We start from the raw sequence: 19,496 nt of genomic DNA, 5'->3' as shown, positions 1-19,496 counted from the left end.
ACACAGAGATTTGCCTGCCTCGGCCTCCTGCATGCTAAGATTAAAGGTGTGCACAGCCACTGCCCAGCAGCATGTCCATTGGTGTCATCCTTGCCTGTGCCTTGTTTTGTCAGCCAGCTCAGTGAGATTTCATGGGTGTAGCTTCTCTGACATTTCCAGGAGATGCAATCACACAGCACAATTCCTCTGGCTCTTTAGTCTTTCCACGTTTTCCAGCTGAGCCAGGACTGTTACAAAGAGAAACCTTATCTTGAAAACCAACATTAGTAATAATGATGATGATGATGATGAAGTCAGGAGGTGACTCCCGAGCCTTAGTTGAAGAGGCTCTGCTGTGGTCCTGAGTGAATGTGTATTATTGACATGAGCACGGCCATGTCAAGGATCCCAGAGTCTCAGACCCATGTAAATGACAAAGCCTCCCCTTGGTCCAAGTATGAGGAAAGATTGCCCTTTAGCTAAAAGCCGTGTATGCAGAAACTATCAAGTCTTAAAGGACAGGCTCACAACCAAAAATATGAGTTTTTTTCTATTTTTGTTCAAAGGTGTTCTAATTTTGAAAGATTTGCAATGGCTATGTAGATTGCTTTTGGTAGGAGATCCATTTTCACAATACTAATTTTTCTAATCATTGAGCCTAGAAGCCTTTTCATCTTGTGCCTTCCTCACTACTGTGGTGATATTTTGTTTGTGTTTTAATAAATAAATAAATAAATAATAAATCTTCTTTATCTGAAGATCAGAGTGTGGAGCTAGCCACACAAGTTCGCCACAGAGGCCAGGCAGTGGTGGCACACAACTTTAATCCCAGCACTCAGAAGACAGAGGCAGATGGATCTCTGTGAGTTTAAGGCCACCTTGGTGTACACGAGATTAAATCAGTCTAAAAGAGAACAGAGCCAAGTGGTGGTGGCTCATAGATGATGGTGGAAGTCACGAAATAATCCCACACTAGTTCAGAGTTATGAGTAATAAAGGGTTATTTATTTAGGGGAGACTTACAGATCACTGTCCTAGATAACAATCCTCTGCACGAACAGGGAACAAGAACAGTCTAGTAGCAAGAAGCGAGAGCGGAAAACAAGACAGCAAGCACAGACTTTACAACTACATTTACAGTATTAATCCCAGCACTAGGGAGGTGGAGATGGGAGAGATATGGCTGGGCGGAGAGAGGAATATAAGGTGGGAGGACACAGGAGCTCTCGGGATTTAGTCTGTGGTTTTGAAGGGATGGCAATCAGTCTGAGGAGTTGTAGAGACAGGATACCTCATTTGGTCTGAGGATTTCATAAATGTAAGAACTAGTGGCTGGCTGCTCTGCTTCTCTGATCTTTCAGCTTTCACCCCCTAATATCTGACTCTGGGTTTTTATGATTAAGACCAATTAGAATTTGCACAACACACTACCAGATCTTTTCTTTTTTTTTAAAACTTTATTTAACTTTATTTCATGCGCATTGGTATAATGATGTCAGATTCTCTTGAACTGGAGCTACAGACAGTTGCGAGCTGCCATGTGGGTGCTGGGAATTGAACCTGGGTCCTCTGGAGGAGCAGTCAGTGCTCTTAACCACTGAGCCATCTCACCAGCCCCCCAGATCTTTTTTTTAACTGGCATTAGAGCCTACTTCTTTGGATTCTGGCATATACTGAAGACCAGTTGAAGCAACTAACCTCATAGACTGAACAATTACTGGACTCTTGGACTTTGCATTTATAGCTAGTCATTGAGCCATTTTTGAATTAGCTGGACCTCAACCTATAAGTCATTCTATAATGCCTCCATTCTCTCTCTCTCTCTCTCTCTCTCTCTCACACACACACACACACACACACGCTAATAAGCAGCACCTGTTCATGGCTCTGCATTAGCTTCTGCCTCCAGGTTCCTGCCCTGGTTGAGTTCTTGTCCTGACTTCCTTTGATGATGAACTATGTTGTGGAAGTGTAAGCCAAATAAACCTTTTCCTCCTCAAGTTACTTTGGTAATGGTTTTTTGTTGTTGTTGTTACAGCAATAAAAACCTTAATACAAATATTATTATTTTTTTGGATATAGGGAGAAGTGTCATTCTTGTTTGTAGAAGTTCTGGAATGTTCCTTGGGCTTAACATGACCTTTACTGTCTTAAATCTACAACAGCTTCATTATTAACAGGAGATGTTCACAAAAGTGTACCCACTAACATTCCCTTTTATAGGGGATGGAGGGCTCATGAGGTGCTTGAGGCAGCACAGAAGTGTCTAACAAGGCTGGTTCCTTGAGTAAATATAGACAGTTAATAAGTGTTGAGGGGGTTTTGTGAGTGGCTGTTCTCTGAGCCAAGCAATTGACATCTTAGGCATTATGGTGCGCTAGGTTGCCAAGATCATCCCAGCTGGGTTGCTGAGGAGACACACACACACACATACACACACACACACACACACACACACACACACACACACACACAGGGTGGGGGGAGCACAGAGAGAGGTAGTCCTGAAGGCAGAAAGCTAATAGCCTGGGGAAATTCTCAACTAACATAGTGATGGACACTTGTTCCAGCCTCAAAATGGATAATCCAGAGGCATTCTGTGTATATTCTCAGAGGTGCTTGAGAAATAAGCAATTATTTCAATAGCAGACTCTAATGTTGGCTTTGTTTTTCTTTCTTTTCTCTTTTTGACTTGGGGATTCTGTTCTCTGAAAGTACTTCCAAATTAAACTACCTATACTCATATCTTGTCCCAAGATGAAACAAAGCCAAAAATGTGTATTTAATAAACATTTAACACATGCCTATTGTAGGCATCAAGATAAAAGACTAAGAAGATAAAATTTTTGGAGTGAATAGTATAAAGTTACTTCTCTCAAACATCTATAATCAATATACATAACAATTTCTCTAACAATATATTCTATTATATATAACAATGTGTAGGATATATTGTTAATAACAGTATATGGGACATACTGTTATATGTATAATAATATTTTTGTATTATTGGATATATATATAGAGAATATATTGCTAGATATATTATGTTACAGGAAAGAAACAACTGGTGCTTGAAGTTAAAGGATGATGCAGGCTGGGGAAATGCGCCAAGTACTCTTGCCACGGAGTCTGATGGTCTGACCTTGATCCCTGGAGCCCTGGATAAAAGGAGAGAATAAGCTTCCCAAACTGTTCTCTGGCCGGCATGTGTGTGTGCGTGCACACACACGCGCACACACACACACACACGCACGCACGCACGCACGCACGAAATGTAAAATTATTTTTAAGATAAATGTATTGCCTGGGTTAAAGAGTAAAATGTAGATCACATAGCTATAGAGACCATGTGCAGAGTTACAATCTGCCTGGTTGTAGCAGGCATCCTAGGACATGATTCTAGGTGCTAGGTGAATGGACATTTAAATAATTTTGTATTTATGAATGGTACTGAGCACTAGAATAAAAAGGAACACAACAAACTTGATTTCACCGATTATGATTTAGGAAAAGGTTAAAAAAATTAAATTTAAAATTAAATTGAAATGACATTATTGGATGAATAATACCTGGGCAAAGACTGGCAATGATTGTGTAGTTAGGATGACGATTACAGAATTTAGGATAGAATATATTGTTACAGCAGGAAGGCTCTCTTAAACTTCCAGCCTTCCAGAAGTGCAACATTTTGTAACAGACCTATAAGCAAGGGTGATGAGTGATACAAAGAACTTAGAAAGTACAGGAGGAAATGAGGAGCAGTGAGAAAGAAACGCTTTTGCTTTAACAGCTTACAGCTTTATCCAGAGGAGCGGTAACAACCTGTATTCGGGATGACTTCTCTTATCAGACTGTTTTCGTATGAAATATTCAGATCGTTGATCTTCCCCCATATGACTCAGAGGCTGGAAGAAGTCTAATATATAGGCAGCATAAAGCTTTCCACATTGCAGGCATGTTGTTTTGTCTATTGGTTCATTTATTCTCATAAGCCCTCATTTTACAGTCGGGTGAACGGAAATATAAGGAGACCAAGCAACCTGTTCAAGATAATGGTGCTAACTAAAGTAGCAGGGATTAAATCCTGGCGTCGTGGCACTACAGTGCCCATTCTTAACGCACTATACCAGAATAAGTGGGTCGGGTACACAATGTTAAAGCAGGTAATGCTTGAGCGTTGAAGCGTGAACCGACCGTTCTTATTGGTGGCATGAGACCGGGTTTTGAGACCAGTTTCTCCAGCCGTAAGATGAAGATAGTACCGAAACTAGGAGTTTGGTGCAGAGTAAGATAGTGAATGTGAAAGTGAACTTCAAACTACGTAGGTAATTCCACCTACTAGTGTTTAGGAAAGAGAACCTATAAACTGAAATTTACGAGCGCCGACAGCTCGTTTTGCCCGGGTGAGGCTCCGCCCCCAGCCGGCGGAAGGTGGGGCAGGCAGGCCTTTGCGCATGCGGAGGCCGCTGCCCGCGCCCACCTCTGACCCCAGCGAGAGTAGCTGCTGTTTCTGAGAGGACGATTCGTAAGCCGGGGTCCGGCGCGCTTAACCATTCTCCTCCCTTCTGCCCCGTCCTTCAGTGCTCGAACGACGCCCGGAGCTCGGTCGGGTTCTGAGCAGCTTATCTGGCTTTCTACAGAGGATCCGTCTGCTGGCCCCATCGGTGGCTGTCGAAAGTGCCGGCCTCGCGCCGGCGCCGGCAGCAGCCGGGTGGGAAGGCTCAAGATGGCGTGCCTGTTGGAGACCCCAATCCGCATGAGTGTCCTCTCGGTGAGTGACCCGCCCGGCGCCGGCCAACCCAGGCCCTGCCCACAGCTTTACCCCGGTGCCGTGAGCTTCCCGAGCATCACGCCCTGCGGTGGCCTTAGGTGGGGTACACGCGACCAGGGCCGAGCCGGAGGCGTCTCCCACTCGCGAGCTCCCATCGGTGCGGATTCCCAGGACGACGTCCGGCAGGCGGGGAGGTCGGGCTCCAGGCAGCCGGCCCATGGGCGCGGCTTGGGCTTGGCCGAGCATTTCCCCTGCCTCCCTCTCTGCTCAGTTGCTTCTCTGGACCCAGCTCGCTGCGGACGGAGGTTCAGGGCAGGCCTGGGACCGAGCGTCCACTCTATTCTGCCGGGCTGTGGCTAGAAGAGGTGTGAGCCCTTCAGCTGCCACTGCACGGAGCTGCCAGACTAGGCGTCTTCTGTCACGTCCCTACACCCAGGCACCTGCCAGAGCCGCTTGCTTCTTGGCAATGGGGGTTTCCGATCAGCTGCAACTCTTGCTTTAGTGTGTAGTTATTTAGACCCCCTTTTCTCTGTTCTGTTCCTGCGGTCGCGACTATGACACTAGAGAAACTATGTTTTATTGCCCGGTGTTCGTTTTTTCTTTAGGGAGGGCAAAACATTTTAGAAGGAGGAATCAAAAGGGGGGAATAAAAAGAAAAAAGACTGGTTTTTCACATCTTGATATGCCAAGAAGTCATACTATTTCTTTTCTTCTTAAGTTGAAAAGAACAACAACAAACCAAGGAGAAGACATTCACCTTCCACTGTATTGTCCTTAAAAGAACAGGACCAGCAATGGCGTGAACAAGAATGAAAGTTGCTGGGGGCTAACTTTGGAGGGTTTTACAACAGGTTTTAGCTGTTGGTCTCCAATGTTCATTTGTTGTTGTTGGAAATAAAGGAGTATGCAGGCAAAGAGTGAGTGATCGTCTACGAGACTTGTTGAAACTTATTGAGATGGTAGTTGAATTCTAGATGACTTGTTAAGATACCCACAGTCTTGCAACTCCAGCCGGTTCCTTTTTTTCTTCTCTGAACTCTTACACAAACACACTCACGTGTCCAGAGGCACCTAGTACTTCACTCCACTCAGGTTTAGAGCCATGCCGTAGCATGCTATCTAGAAAATACTCAGGTTACAATACAGTGCAGAATGTAATTTTGGGAGTCGGTCAACAGCTCTATCCCTGGACACGATATGCTGACTTGTTTATTTAAACTGCAACTAGAGAAATACTGTTCACCCAGTTGGTGCGCACATTAACCTGTTACTCCACTGACGATGGCCAGGGATGTTTTGTGGGAGAGCAGACCAATGACTTCTCTCACTGTATTTAAAGACAAAAAGGATGTATCGTAATGGTTCAGTTCCCCTTTGATTGTGTCTTTCAATTGCAGTTTTCCATTAGTTCATCTGAAAAACTTTTGGTTGTCACCACCCCCACTAGTGATTGAACCCAACCCTTTGCGCACACTTTGTAAAGTGCTCTTCCAGAATACAGCCCTAGCTCCTCCTGTGACTTCTTTACTTTTTGTACATTACCATCTTATATAGTATATATAATCAAAAGCTTCATTTGTCTCACTTTCCCAGTAAATGATTATGTTCTGTTTATTTCACTCAAAAACTTCTTGAAGAATATTTTCCGATTTGAGTTAGAATTTTCTTTAGCAAAATTTAGTCACATTTGGGAGTCTAAACTCACTCTAGTATTCCAGTTCTTCGGTCATAGGGCCTTAGAAAAGCAGAACTTTGGACAAATGCTTTGAAATGTCTGAACTTACTGATCTTATAGGCTAAAAGAAAAATGTTCCCTTCCAAACAGCTAACTAATGCACCGTTTCCATATTATTAATTAGAAGCTATCGGGATTGAGGAACTGGCTCAATGAATGGGTAAATTCCTTGCTTCACAAGCATGAGGACTTGAGTTAGGATCTCCAGTACTTACATAAAAAGCCACACATTGCAGTCTATGTCTGTGACATCAGTACTGGGGGGGCAGATCCTGGAGGCTTTCTGGCCAGTTGGTCTAGTCTGAACAGGGAACTTTTGGTTTAGTGAAAGACCCTGTCTCAAAAAGTAAAATAGAAGGAGGAAGATATCAGATGTTGACCTCTAACCTACACACACACACACACACACACACACACACACACACCACCACCACCACAACCACACTTGGGTGAATCCCTATATGCCAGTGAAGTACAAAGCCCTGTGTTGTGTACTTTAGCAAATGCAAGGGTCTCCAAAATGCTCTGGAGGAGCTCATAGTTCTGATGACTGGAGTGTGGTAACTAAGCTGACTAATGGGAAATCATTAAATTGTTTTAAATGATTTCCATCTATAGTCCATTATACTTTCTTCCTGAGAGACCTCAACTGCATGCTTAACCTTATCTACTCAGTCCACACATCTACATTATCATCTTGACTTTCCGCCTACATCTAGTCTCAAATCTTTGTGTGGATGTCATCCATAATATCTAATGAGGCATGTTCTTTTTTCTGAGAAGACTTAGCCATGACTTCCCAGTTTGAGACTGTCTTTCACTCATCATTCTGTTAAACTTCGCCGAATCATCTTCATCTCTTTTTTCCCTTGTACTTCTGTTTGTTATTAGTGTTGCTCACATCTTTTTAAATGAGGGCCCTCAGTCAGGACACATTGCTTTGTATATTCACTATCACAGTGTCTTTAATTGTTATATTTATTTATCGTGTGTCTGTATGTGTGTGGGGGTGAGGTACATGTGTGCCACCGAGCATATATGGAAGTCAGAGACAATTTTGGGGGAATGGTTCTCTCATCATGTGGGCTCGGGATCAATTTGAGGTTATCCAGCTTGGTAGTGTTATTCTGCCAGCCTTTGGTTATTTCTTGAGAGAACCAGTAATATTGCTGGTCTTGAATTTGTAGGCTCCATCTATCCTCCTGCCTCAGCCTCCTGCGTAGCTGAATTACAGATGCACCTGCGGCATCCTGCTTTAGTAATTTTTCTGCCTCAGTTCAAGTTCATTTCTGCATGGATTTCATAAAGAATACTTTGGGGACCACTCCTTAGTTTGAATTCTTCAGTGGGCTCTGACTTTGGAAGGGGTAATGTTCATAGATAATTCTGAACTTCAACATTGTTTGTCTTCCATAGGAACCATCCATTCCATATAAGTAGATTTCTTAGGTTGAAGTTGATTATTACTTCTTCCAAATTCCAGTAACATTGCACACTCATTGTATGTAATTGAAGCTTTGTATATATTTTTGTTGTTGTTTGTTCTTTTCTTACTTATTTTGAGAGACAGTCTTATTGTAAAAGTTAGACTGGCCTTGAATTCAGGGTCCTTTTGTTGGCGCTGAAGAGATGGCTCAGCCATTAAGAGCACTTGTTGTCCTTGCAGAGGACGCAGGTTTGATTCCCAGCACCCACATGGCAGCTCAGCTCCAATTCCAAGGGGTCTGACACCCTCTTCTGACCTGTGGACACCAGGCATGCACATGGTGCATAGACACACATGCAAGCAAAACACACACACATAAAAACACCTTAAAACAACAATATCATTGTTTTGCTTCAGCCTCCAAAAGTACTGTTTACTTTTGGAGTAACAAAATTACTGTTTCATGTAATGTGTTTTGATCTTCTGATATTTGCTAAGTACGGCATTAAGTTAGGGAAAGCAGTGGTGAGCTACATGTACCTCTCTGTGTATTTGGAGATTTTAGTCAATTATAACACAGAATCATGGAAAGTTTTCCTAGAGACACTGAGCTGAGAGTTCAAGAATGAGTTAGAACTAACTAGAAAAAGACGACAGAAGAGCATAGCAGTCAATAGATCCCCTTAGTTATTATTCTGCAGTAATTTTTTAAAGAGTAAATTAGTTCAAAGATAAGTGCTTGACTTTTTTTTTCTCTTAATCCTATTGTTAGGACATTTTTTTTTTTTTTGTAAGTACAAGGTACGTAATAAATGCTGTTGAAGGAGGTGGATGGATTCAGCTGTCTTCGTACTGTACCATGGCCATTCCTGTTTAACCTCGGCCCTTCAGCCTGTTTCTTTGTGTAGTCCTGGCTGTCCTGGAGCTCACTCTAGAGATCAAGGTGTCTTTGAACTCAGAGGTCAGCTCAGCCTGCTTCTGTCTCCCTAGTGCTGGGATTAAAGGTGTGGGCCACCACCTTTCAGCCATAAATTGTTTTGTATTTTTTGTATTTATTTTTATTTTTGAAATAAATATAGTCTCACTGAAAATTGCAGAGAGGGCGTGTGTAACTCTAACTCTGGTTACCCATTGGTTATATTTTACATAATTACAGAACCAGGAAATTGGTATAGGTATGTGAATATTTTTGTAACATTTTATTACTGCTGCTGCTAAGATACTATAGTATCCATCACCATGAAGATTTCCTTCATCTAAATCTTTAAAGTCACACTCCCATCCTTAATTTCTGGTGGCAACTACTTATCTCTTTTCCATTAAAATTTTGTAAGCTTTCTGCATGGTTCTGTAAGCAGAAACATATATTTGTGGCCTATTGGGATTGACTTTTGTCACTCAGCATTATGCTTTTTAGAGTTATCCAAATTATTGCATATATCTGTAGTTCGTTTCCTCTTGCCAAATAGTATCCTATGAGTGGATGTCCAAGCATTTATTTATAATCAGTCATCTATTGAAAATTTTTGTTTCTAGATTTTGGCTATTATGACCTATTGTGGACAGTCTCTGACAGGTTCTTTATGTGGATATGATTGAAAGAAATATCTAGAAGTGTAGTTACTAAAAGTATCATTTTACATATGATAAATATGTGTTTAGTTTGTCAGGAATCTGATGAACTTTTCAGATTTCCATTTTATATTTCTGTCAGTAATGTATGAGAGGTTCAATTTCTCAGTCCCTATCAACATTATTGTTAGCTTTCATTTTAGCTTCTCTAATAGCTGTGTACTGGTATACTGTTCTTAATTTGTGTTTACTTCTTTAATGAATAGCAATGTTGAAATCTTTTCATGGAGTATAGGGAAATGTTTGTGTCTTTTTAAAAAATGTTCTCTAATTGGACTGTTTGCTTTTTGGTTATTGAATTTATATGTTTATTAGGTGGATATTTACAAGTACTTTATGTGGTCTTTTCTTCCTTTAGCTATAAGTGAAAAATGAACCTTGGGGCTGGTGCTTGTCTCCCAAAAGAACTTTGTTCTTAACCTCATGCCTTACACAAAAAGTAACTCAAAGAAGATCAGAGGTTTATTGTAAAAAATTAAAGAAACAAAACCAGCCAACAAAAACCAATGCTTTATAATAAAACAGGAGGGCTGGAGAGGGCTCAGTAGTTAAAAACTAGATTCCCAATCAAAAATAGAGTAAAACAGAAAAAAAATCCATGGAATCTTGTATTTGGTGAAGAATTTTAGACCTGTTGAAGCAGTTGATAAGTTCGACTTAACAAAATGAAAATTTGCAAAGACCTTGTTGAGAAAGTGATTGCTGCAGGCGATGGTGGTGCACATCTTTAATCCCAGCACGAAGAGGCAGGGGGATTTCTGAGTTTGAGACCAGCCTGGTCTACATAGCTAGTTCCAAGACAGCCAAAGCTACACAAAGAAAGTGTGTCTCTCAAAAAAAAATAATGATTGCATTTGATTTGGTTACTTTATAATTGTTTGAGGGAGGCATGGTAATAAGATGCCTTTGAACTTGCATATCTGGTATAGACAGCTCAGGAAATTGTTGGTTTTAATCGGTTCCTTTACAGTCTTTCCCAGAGGTCAGTGTGCCCATTTTAGATGAGCAGCTTTCTTTCATTATATAGAGTTTACAAAGTCTAGATTTGACTCTGAAATCTCTGTTTTTATCTGTTCAGTTCTTGACAGTTGTTTTCTGTTTGGTGTTGCCTATTGCTGCCTATTGATCTACTCTCTTGTGTGGGCAGTTTTCAGTAATAAAAAACTCTGTGATGTTAAACCCAGCTAGCCTCTAAGCATAACTTCGCCTTCCTTTGGTTTGAGTAATAAATACAAAAATGAAATCTGTTCATCATGTTTGCAGAGTTAGTGTATAAAACACCTCAGGGTTTGTAGGGTTTGTGCAGGGTTTGCCAGCAGTGGTCCTAAAGGAGATTGTTGATATGAGCGTCTTACTTTTTAGTGGCAATGTGTGGCATATGAGGGCTGCTTATTTCATGTTTCAGGGCATTTTGTGGCCACCTGAATTCAGACACTTGTTGCTCAGTAAATCTTCTAACCTATGAAGACTCAGAAACTTCTTAATACAGTCTTCTGTTGTATCTGGGAAACTAGCCTTTGGATTGTTTCTTGGATTTTGACTTTCTACCCTCCAACCCCCAGTCCCGTGCATGCGCTCCTCACTGAACTTCATCGTCTACATTTTGATTTTCTTTTTCCTTTCTGTTTTTTTCAAGACAGGGTTTCTCTTGTGTAACAGTCTTGGCTGTCCTGGCCTGTTCTAGAGCAGACTGGCTCATGAACTCAATGAGATCTACCTGCCTCTGCCTCCCGAATGCTGGGATTAAAGGCATGTACTTTAACCACTGCCCGGCTACATTTTGATTTTTGATTTAATGGTTGTTTTAAAGTAAATACTATCTACCAGGTTAATTTGTGGGTAAACATTATTATTTGGCAAAACATAAAGTCTGTTCCCTTCTCATTCACTGAGTATCGGTGCTGTGATTCCCTGAAGCATGGTGATGGGTTTTAGCTTCTTAAGGATTAGTATTACCCACCCTTTTCACAGAAGATCATGTGTATGCCTAAAGAATCACATGGTTTCTAGGGGTTCGAGGTTTCTGTGAAGCTTGCACGTTGGTCCTGAGTTAACTCCTTTACTTGTCCCAGTGTCAGACACCAAAATGTGCTATTTAAAAGCCATTTTAATTAGTTTGGAATGGCAAGAGTAAAATTAACAGTGTTTAAAACTCAATTAAGGTTTCATGTTTGGGACATGAATCTGAGGAATTTTAACTTTTTTTTTTTGTCCAGATTTTGTCAGTGAACTCTCCCCCAAAGTGAACTCTGGCCACTGTAAGGGTTTTGTGTAGGAGATGGTATAATGGACTTTGGAATGCAAAGCTAGGTTAACCGGAGAGTCACTCTAGAAGAAAGTAAGATAATTGAGGGTTTCAGCACAGGCAAAAATGGAAAAACACATTAGAAGTGTCTCATGGTATTGACATAATTGTTACAGGCTACAATGTAGATGACAGACGGGTAGATCCAGGGAGAAAATATAATGGAAAAGTTCTTGCCTACTGTTAGATGTGAGGGCTGAGTGTAAATAAGCACCATGGATAGCTCCATGGCAAGGCCTTTTTTCCCTCTGAGAAGGGGAAGCAAATGAGGCCCTTGTAGTCAGGAGGCAGCCTGTGCACACAGTACTTTTGAGGTGCACTGAGAAAGACTATACCTAGGATCTTGAAGTCACTACACTATTGCAGTCTTGAATAATTTTAACTATTGTATGGTACAAGGCAACATCTATTTGTGACTAAGTAGCTCACTTTTTTTTCAATGCCTATCATCTCTGAAGTAAATTGGTACTACCTTAAGCAGATGTGTCTCATTTTTATTAAAAGCCCTATGTTAGCAAAACATTTTATTTGTCATTCTGTAGGCCTTTGAAGTGTTTGAAGACCACCTATCTAAAATATATCTATTTCTGTTTGACCTTGAAAACATATGTAACGCATACAAGTTTGATTGTTATAGGTGACTATTAACCTGCATTTTTTCTTCTTCTTCTTCTTCTTCTTCTTCTTCTTCTTCTTCTTCTTCTTCTTCTTCTTCTTCTTCTTCTTCTTCTTCTTCTTCTTCTTCTTCTTCTTCTTCTTCTTCTTCTTTCAAGACAAGGTTTCTCTGTAGCTTTGGTGGCTGTCCTGGAACTAGCTATTGTAGACCAGGGTGGCCTTGAACTCACAGAGATCCGCCTTCCTCCCGAGTGCTGGGCTTAAAGGCGTGCGCAGCCACCACCCAGCCCCTGCATTTTTTTTTCTTTTTCTTTTTGCTTTTATTGAGCTATATATTTTTCTCTGCTCCCCTTTCTTCTTCCCCCTACCTTCTTCCTCCACTTTTTACCCTCTCCCATGATCCCCACACTCCCAATTTTCTCTGGGTATCTCACTTCTTTTATATCAGGATTGAGAAATAGGCATTTGCTATATCTTAGACGATTTCATCCCATGATCTCCACACTCCCAATTTTCTCAGGGTAGCTCACTTTTTTTTAATGTCAGGATTGAGATATAGGCATTTGCTATATCTTAGACGATTTCATCCCATGATCCCCACACTCCCAATTTTCTCAGGGTAGCTCACTTCTTTTATATCAGGATTGAGATATAGGCATTTGCTATATCTTAGACGATTGCATTGGCTGTCTTATTGGTGGCATGTGAATAACTTAGCTAACCCAGAAAGTATCTCTGTCTTTGTGATACTCACAGTCCTTTTAGCCTCTGGTGCTGTCAGAGACAGTCTTAATTCTTTAATTGCCACGTTATGCTGTTTTGCACCACAGGTCTCTGTAGCTTATTCATTCTGTCTAGGGGCATCTAAACCTGCACTGAAGAGTAAGTGCATAATTATTTTAAAAAGGTGAAGAAGCATTCAAGATTAAATAGACCTATATGACTTTTTGTGACTTGGACTTAAAAGGATAGATAGACATCATAGTGTTTGGTTTCGAAATATGATGCTACTTTTTTTTTTTTTTTGGTTCTTGTGAGCACCAAAGCAATTGTTAATAGTGTATATCAGGGCCATAAAAATATTATTAAATTAGAAACTCACTACAGAAAAAAAAATAAAAGGTGCTCCTCATATGACCTTTATTCTAACTGTGCACTGGCTTTTCTCTTATGAGAAGTTCTGTTGTGTATGAGTAATAGAGAATATTTTACCTGAAAAGAAGCAGACAGTCTTTAGTTCATTCTTGTCAACTTTTATTGGGGAAAAACTGAGAACTGGATATATTAACTTTCCCACTGTGGTATGCTGGGTACGCAATTGGGGCAATGAGCTGGTCCAGGGATGAGGCCCCTACTACCAAGCCTGACAGTGTGGAGTTTAATCCCTGGGAATGATACCTGCAAGTTGTCTTTTGACCTCACACGTGCACCATGGCCATGTGTACCGTGGTGTATGTATGTGCCCCTCCTTAAATAAATTAAAAAACTCAAAATTGTGGTCTTGGATTTATAGTTTAGGAGTTTATGTCCACATTTTATGAACACTTATTGAGATACTTTTCATAAATTCTGTTGATGTATAAAGCCTGGTTTCTGTATTTATTGAGAGATAAGGGTTCCAACATAAAAGATCAGAGTTATGTATTTAGTATATCCGTGATGATGTTCTGAATTAAAGCAAATCATATTTTGGTAGTCTCAATTGCTAGACTATGTGGTACATTATAGATGGGGCCCAGGTCAGCTGTCAAGTGTCATTTTAGAAACTGTCTGTTACTTAAGGTTATAGGAAAGTGGAGTTTTGATTAATCTGGAAGGGAAGGATGTTGTGAAACTTTAGAAATAACAAAGAAGAAACTTGTAAGAAAAAAGTCTAAGGATAAAAATATTTGCAAATGTATTATGTGAAGTGTCTGAAAAGATTATCATGAGTCTGGTTGGGTTCTAATGAACCAGAAAAGCATAAAACAAGACAAATATAAAACAAAACACAATGCCTTGGGCTTAAGTAGTATGGGGCGGGGCAGGATTTTTTTTTTTCCCTCCTTTTGGAAGTGAGTTAGAACTTTGAATTACATAGTAAGGGCAGGATAGCGATCTACACATGAAATGTCTATCTTTGTTAATAATGTCCTTTTTTGGTATTATTTCAGAAGAGGCTAAATTATTCTCTCAAAATTAGGGGAGACTTATTTAGCATTTAGTTTTGTCTGCTGGTCTGATAATTTTTTTTTTTTTTGTCTGAAATTAACTCTTGGGCAGAGAGATACTTATTTTCCCATAACTCTTCAAATGATAGTGAGGAATGAGGTAGTATTAAGGTTTTTAAGTCTTTTATGTTCTTAAAAGAACACAACTCTGTTGTAAGAGCCTGCTTGTTTGATTCCGGCTGCCCAGCAGCTCAGCCCGGAAATAATCACACAGAAACTATGTTATTTAAATCACTGCTTGGCTCATTAGCTCTAGTTTCTTATTGGCTAACTCTTACATCTTAATTTAACCCGTCTCTTTTAATCTGTGCATCACCACGAGGTCATGGCCTACCAGCAAAGTTTCAGTGCCTCTGTCTCCAGCGGCAGCTCCATGGCGTCTCCCTGACTCTGCCTTTCTTTCTTCCTGCATTCAGTTTAAGCCCCTCCCCCCCAGCTCTGTTCTCTCCTCAGGCCAACAAGTTTCTTTATTAACCAATGGTATTGACAGCATACAGAGGGGAATCCTATATCACAACTCAAACCAGGAGAGAAATGTGTAATTTGAAAAGAGGCATAGTTTAGTAAAATGCCATTCTCAGTATTGGTTTTCAGTATTATTGAGTATGGAATTCCTGGTTTCTCCAGGGACAAACATAAGCACAGTAAGTGTCCAGGGCTTTAAAATGAATAACTGAGAATATCTGACTGGTCTGAATAGAATTTCTTTGATATTTCAGAATATTGATGTAGTAACAGAAGTTGTTTTTGTTGTTTTTCTCAGATTTTTTGGAGACACTGGAAACTCAGATTTTCATTTTACACTATCTGGGGGATGGAAATGCATTTCTGGGTTCCCTCTTTGACTGGGTGGGTCATTACAAGCTGTGACAATTAGTTGTTCCCAGCCTTACCAAACTCACTTTGTTGTAGTGATAGATGTTTACATACTGGTATCTTTGTTTGTAAATGAAAGTGTTAGCTGTACTCGTGTATAACTTGAAAGTTGGCATAATAGCCTCGCTCTAGGAAATGAAAAAGAAAATTGATTTAGGATGCCTTGTAAAATTGTAAATCTGCAGGTGTATTTATACCAAAAATAATTAAATGTTTCCAAATGTGCATATTAACTACTTGTGTGACAGGCACACATAAAGGCTTTAAGATTACTTAAATGGAATCCTTAGTGAGTTTTATGTAGCCTCTGTAATGTCTGAATTTTTGGTAAAAAGTCCTAATAAGACACAGTATGACCTTTATAAAGGTGCAGCAGTGATTGTACATTAAGATAAAACAAAATATACTTTAGGTTTTTATGTAGGATGGAATTTGATTCTAAGTTCAGATAATTAAGACTTGTTTGTTTTATCTTGGTAAATGGATAGTGTGGCTGTGGGGAGGTAGAATGTAGGTGGTGAGCCTGCCATCTCATGGCATATACCATCCTTAGTCCTTGTCCATTAGATGTCGGATGTGTTTTTACAGATTTATAAAATACAGCCTAAGGAGTAGTTCTTCTACTTTGGAACTACTAGGCTTTCCAAATGGCTCTAATTCCCATTGCTTCCAGCTTGTAACAGTGTGGTTACAGTAGAGGGGCATGAAAATAGAAGTGTATGTAATCTTGAAGACATAGGTGGGTACTGTTATCTTTTTTCTACTCCATCTACCCGATTGCCTGAACAACCATTTAAATCTTTGTTGTAACTTCAAAAATTGTTTTGTGTTCCCATTTATATGGGAACATTATGTCATTTTAATACTAAATTGAATTTTCTTTTCTAAACATACCTTGTGTGTTATTTTCCCTCCTTCATCTGATAAATTAATATTAGTCTTTTAGATTAATTGCTCTAAATATTGTCTTTCAACCCTCTCCCCCCTTTTAAAATCGTGGGTTTTGTTTTGTTTTTTGTTTTTTTTTTAAGAGAGTTGTTTGGTTTTGGTTTTCAAACAGTCTCAATATTAGTTCTGATTGGCCTGGAACTTACTGTGTAATCCACCTTGGCCTTGAGATCACAGAAATCCTCCTGAGTTCTGGGCTTACAGGTTTGGCCACCACACCCAGCTTCTGTTGACTTTTACATTGACAGTCCCACTTGCTACAAGTTGCGCTTGTATTTCACTCACTTGTACTGGGACTGCATTGTCTCAGGGTAGGAAAGCCTGTTTTATCTCTCTTCCCAGCTTCTAGCACAATGCCTGGGAAATTAGTGATAGGAATGGATTTCAAACTGCAGTAGGTTTAAAATGGAATTCTCTTCAGAGTTCAGATATCATGGGTTTTAGTTTGTATTTCTTGTGTCTTTCTATAATCTTGTCTTCTTCTAATATGATAAACATTGTGAACAATTTGAAGTTTATATCAGATTTTTTTATTAATTGCTATTAAATTTTGCTTAGTTGTCATTGGTTTAAATTTTCATTTTTTATGGGATCAGAATTCCACAGTGAGGAGGAGAGGACTGGAGTGATTAAGAGCACTAGCTGCTCTTCCAAAGAACCTGGGTTCAATTCTCAGCACCTACATGGTGAATCACAGCTGTATGTAACTCCAGTTACAAGAGATCTGACACTCTCAGTGCAGGCAAAACACTAATGCTCATAAAATAAATATAAATACATCTTTAACAATTCTACAGTAGAATCTTTTTAAAAAAATATCTTACATTCCTGAAGACCATACGAATTAGAAGTTCAATAAGAAATGTGTTTTAAACTGTAACTAAAAATGTGTTTATTTTTTTGCTAATTATGTAGATTCTGAGATTCAGCTGCTGTTACTTGAGGACAGGTGTCCTTGTCTGAAAAGCTTGACTTTAATCATGAGTATGAGCAACTCCAGGGCATTAGTAGACTTAGCCAGTTGTTCATTTTCTTTTCATAACACACACACACACACACACACACACACACACACACAAATAGAATTCTTTAGAAATCAATAGTGTACATTCACCGTGTATAGGGGATTTTTGCATATTGTCTCATTTAAGCTATACTCTTAGCTCTGTGTAGCCATTTTATAATAGATACAGTCACAAAATTTAATTTTTTTGTCTGCCAAATTATCTAATCTTTTTATTATTATTCCTTGTTTTTTAAATTGATTTTGTTGAGCTCTATCACAAAATTTAATTTTGCACACACTTACATAGTGGTAAAGCTAGGACTCAAATAAATCTTTGTTTTTTCTATTCCATGGTATAAATAATGTTATATTAACATAATAAGTGTAGAAATAAAAAAACCTAAACAGCAGAAGAATAAACTAAAGAATGGGCAAGTATATTGAGCAGATACTCCTTAAAGAAGAAGCACAAATGACCAGTAAATACATGAAAGAAATGTTCACCATCGGGGAGAGGCAAATCAAAATGACATTAAGGCCCCATTTTAAGCCAATCAGAGTAACTAACATTAAAAAAAATATTGATAAGTGTGAGAGAAAGTAGAATGACTGTCACCAAGAAAATACAAATATTTATGTGTGGGAAACAGGAACCCTTATACACTATAAGTTATTCTACCTACTGTGGAAATGAGTATGGAGGGTCCTCAAAGAATTAAAAATAGAATTACTATATGATCCAACTATATCGCTCCCAAGTGTTTTCCAGGGAGTCAAAGCTGTCTTTCTGTAGAGATATAGGCATACTCGGGTTGTTTTGCAGCGCTCAGACTAGGGACACACTGACAGCATGGGTAAAGAAAGTGTAGAGTACACACACACACACACACACACACACACCTATTTTTTTATTCAGCCATAAAGAATAAAACCTGTTATTTACAGGAAGATGGGTGTAACTGGAGATCATTCTGTCAAGTGAGATAAGCAAATTCATAAAACAGAAAAAAACCATGAAAATATAAAGGGAACCGTTAGAAGTGAGTAAGGGAAAAGAAGCGGGTGTAAGAGAAGATAGAGATGGGTCTAGATCAAGGTATCTATGTAGGAAAGTGTCACAGTGAGACTCATTGCTCGTACAGTTGTGTACCCACCCCAGTGAAAAGTAAAGAGGCTAAAAGTAAAACAACACAGAGCAAAGCAGTAATGAAATAGAATAACTTTGATATCTTTTTTTTTAAAGTTGGCTTGTTATTTTTTTTTAAAGACTTACTTATTTATTATGTATACAACATTTTGCTTCCATGTATACCCACACACCAGAAGAGGGCACCAGATCTCATTCCAGATGGCTGTGAGCCATCATGTGGTTGCTGGGAATTGAACTCATGACCTCTGGAAGAGCAGTCAGTGCTCTTAACCACTGAGCCATCTCTCCAGCCCCTAACTTTGATATCTTACTAGCTATAAACATCTTCATTCTCTGGTAAACTAATAGTTTAGCTTATTTAGCTCTAAACTCAAGTTGGATACTTCATTTTTAAGTTGCCTTTATTTATAGCAACTCTGGGCTTTAGCAAACTGTCATTTCAGACTCCTGAAGAGTTTTATTTATTTATTTTTAATGGATTTTTAAAAGAGAATGACTTGAATTCCTCTTTGTTCGTGGGTGGCTCAAGAGGTGCGCTTAGAGCCTGTTCTGGTTTGCCTGTTAAAATCTCTGACCAGTTTTCTGAGATATTGAGGAAATGCTTCTCCTTTATTGCTGCTAAAGAAGTCTAAAACTTGGGTGATTGCACAGCCCAGGTTGTCTCCAGCACTCTCAATTTGTTTGTGTTCTGTGCTGACTATTAATTTCTTTTTTATCTGTAAGCAAGTCATTCTGATTTAAATGATACCTCAGTGGCCCAATATCTATTTGTGTGTTTGTGTGTGTGTGTTAGGTATGTGCCAAAATTTAGCTGCTTAAAAACAATATTGATTGTCTCTG

General features: G+C 39.4%; 2 protein-coding genes across 7 annotated transcripts in view; one reads left to right on the top strand and one right to left on the bottom strand.

Annotated features, from left to right (window-relative positions):
• Positions 1-3,465: 3,465 nt before the first annotated feature.
• LOC146894650 (uncharacterized) lies at positions 3,466-5,112 on the bottom strand. Its single transcript, XM_085689614.2, has 2 exons — positions 4,805-5,112; positions 3,466-4,717 (listed from the first exon to the last, which is right to left on the bottom strand). Exons 1-2 carry the CDS (start codon positions 4,906-4,908, stop codon positions 4,342-4,344), a joined length of 480 nt encoding a protein of 159 aa, XP_085545740.1. The 5' UTR covers positions 4,909-5,112; the 3' UTR covers positions 3,466-4,341.
• Positions 4,624-19,496, top strand: part of Armc8 (armadillo repeat containing 8) — an 89,361-nt gene continuing 74,488 nt past the window's right edge. For all 6 annotated transcript variants that reach the window (XM_085689609.2, XM_048417463.3, XM_085689608.2 and 3 more), the window contains exon 1: positions 4,624-4,753. In XM_085689609.2, coding sequence (XP_085545735.1) covers positions 4,709-4,753 — 45 coding nt within the window. In that variant the 5' untranslated portion in view covers positions 4,624-4,708. The remainder of the gene's footprint in view (positions 4,754-19,496) is intronic.

This window comes from Myodes glareolus, chromosome 4 (assembly GCF_982192425.1).
Source record: "Myodes glareolus chromosome 4, mMyoGla1.1, whole genome shotgun sequence".
Taxonomy (NCBI): Eukaryota; Metazoa; Chordata; class Mammalia; order Rodentia; family Cricetidae; genus Myodes; species Myodes glareolus.
The sequence above is the reverse complement of the archived record's forward strand: the minus strand, read 5'-3'. Positions and strand labels throughout refer to the sequence as shown.

What these genes read in the sequence shown, in the direction of transcription:
- LOC146894650 (XM_085689614.2), bottom strand. Translation starts at nt 4,908, where the DNA reads ATGGGAGCTCGCGAGTGGGAGACGCCTCCGGCTCGGCCCTGGTCGCGT. An exon ending in GGGAAGCTCACGGCACCGGG is followed by an intron (nt 4,718 to 4,804) that starts GTAAAGCTGTGG and finishes GGTCTCCAACAG; the next exon opens with GCACGCCATCTTGAGCCTTC.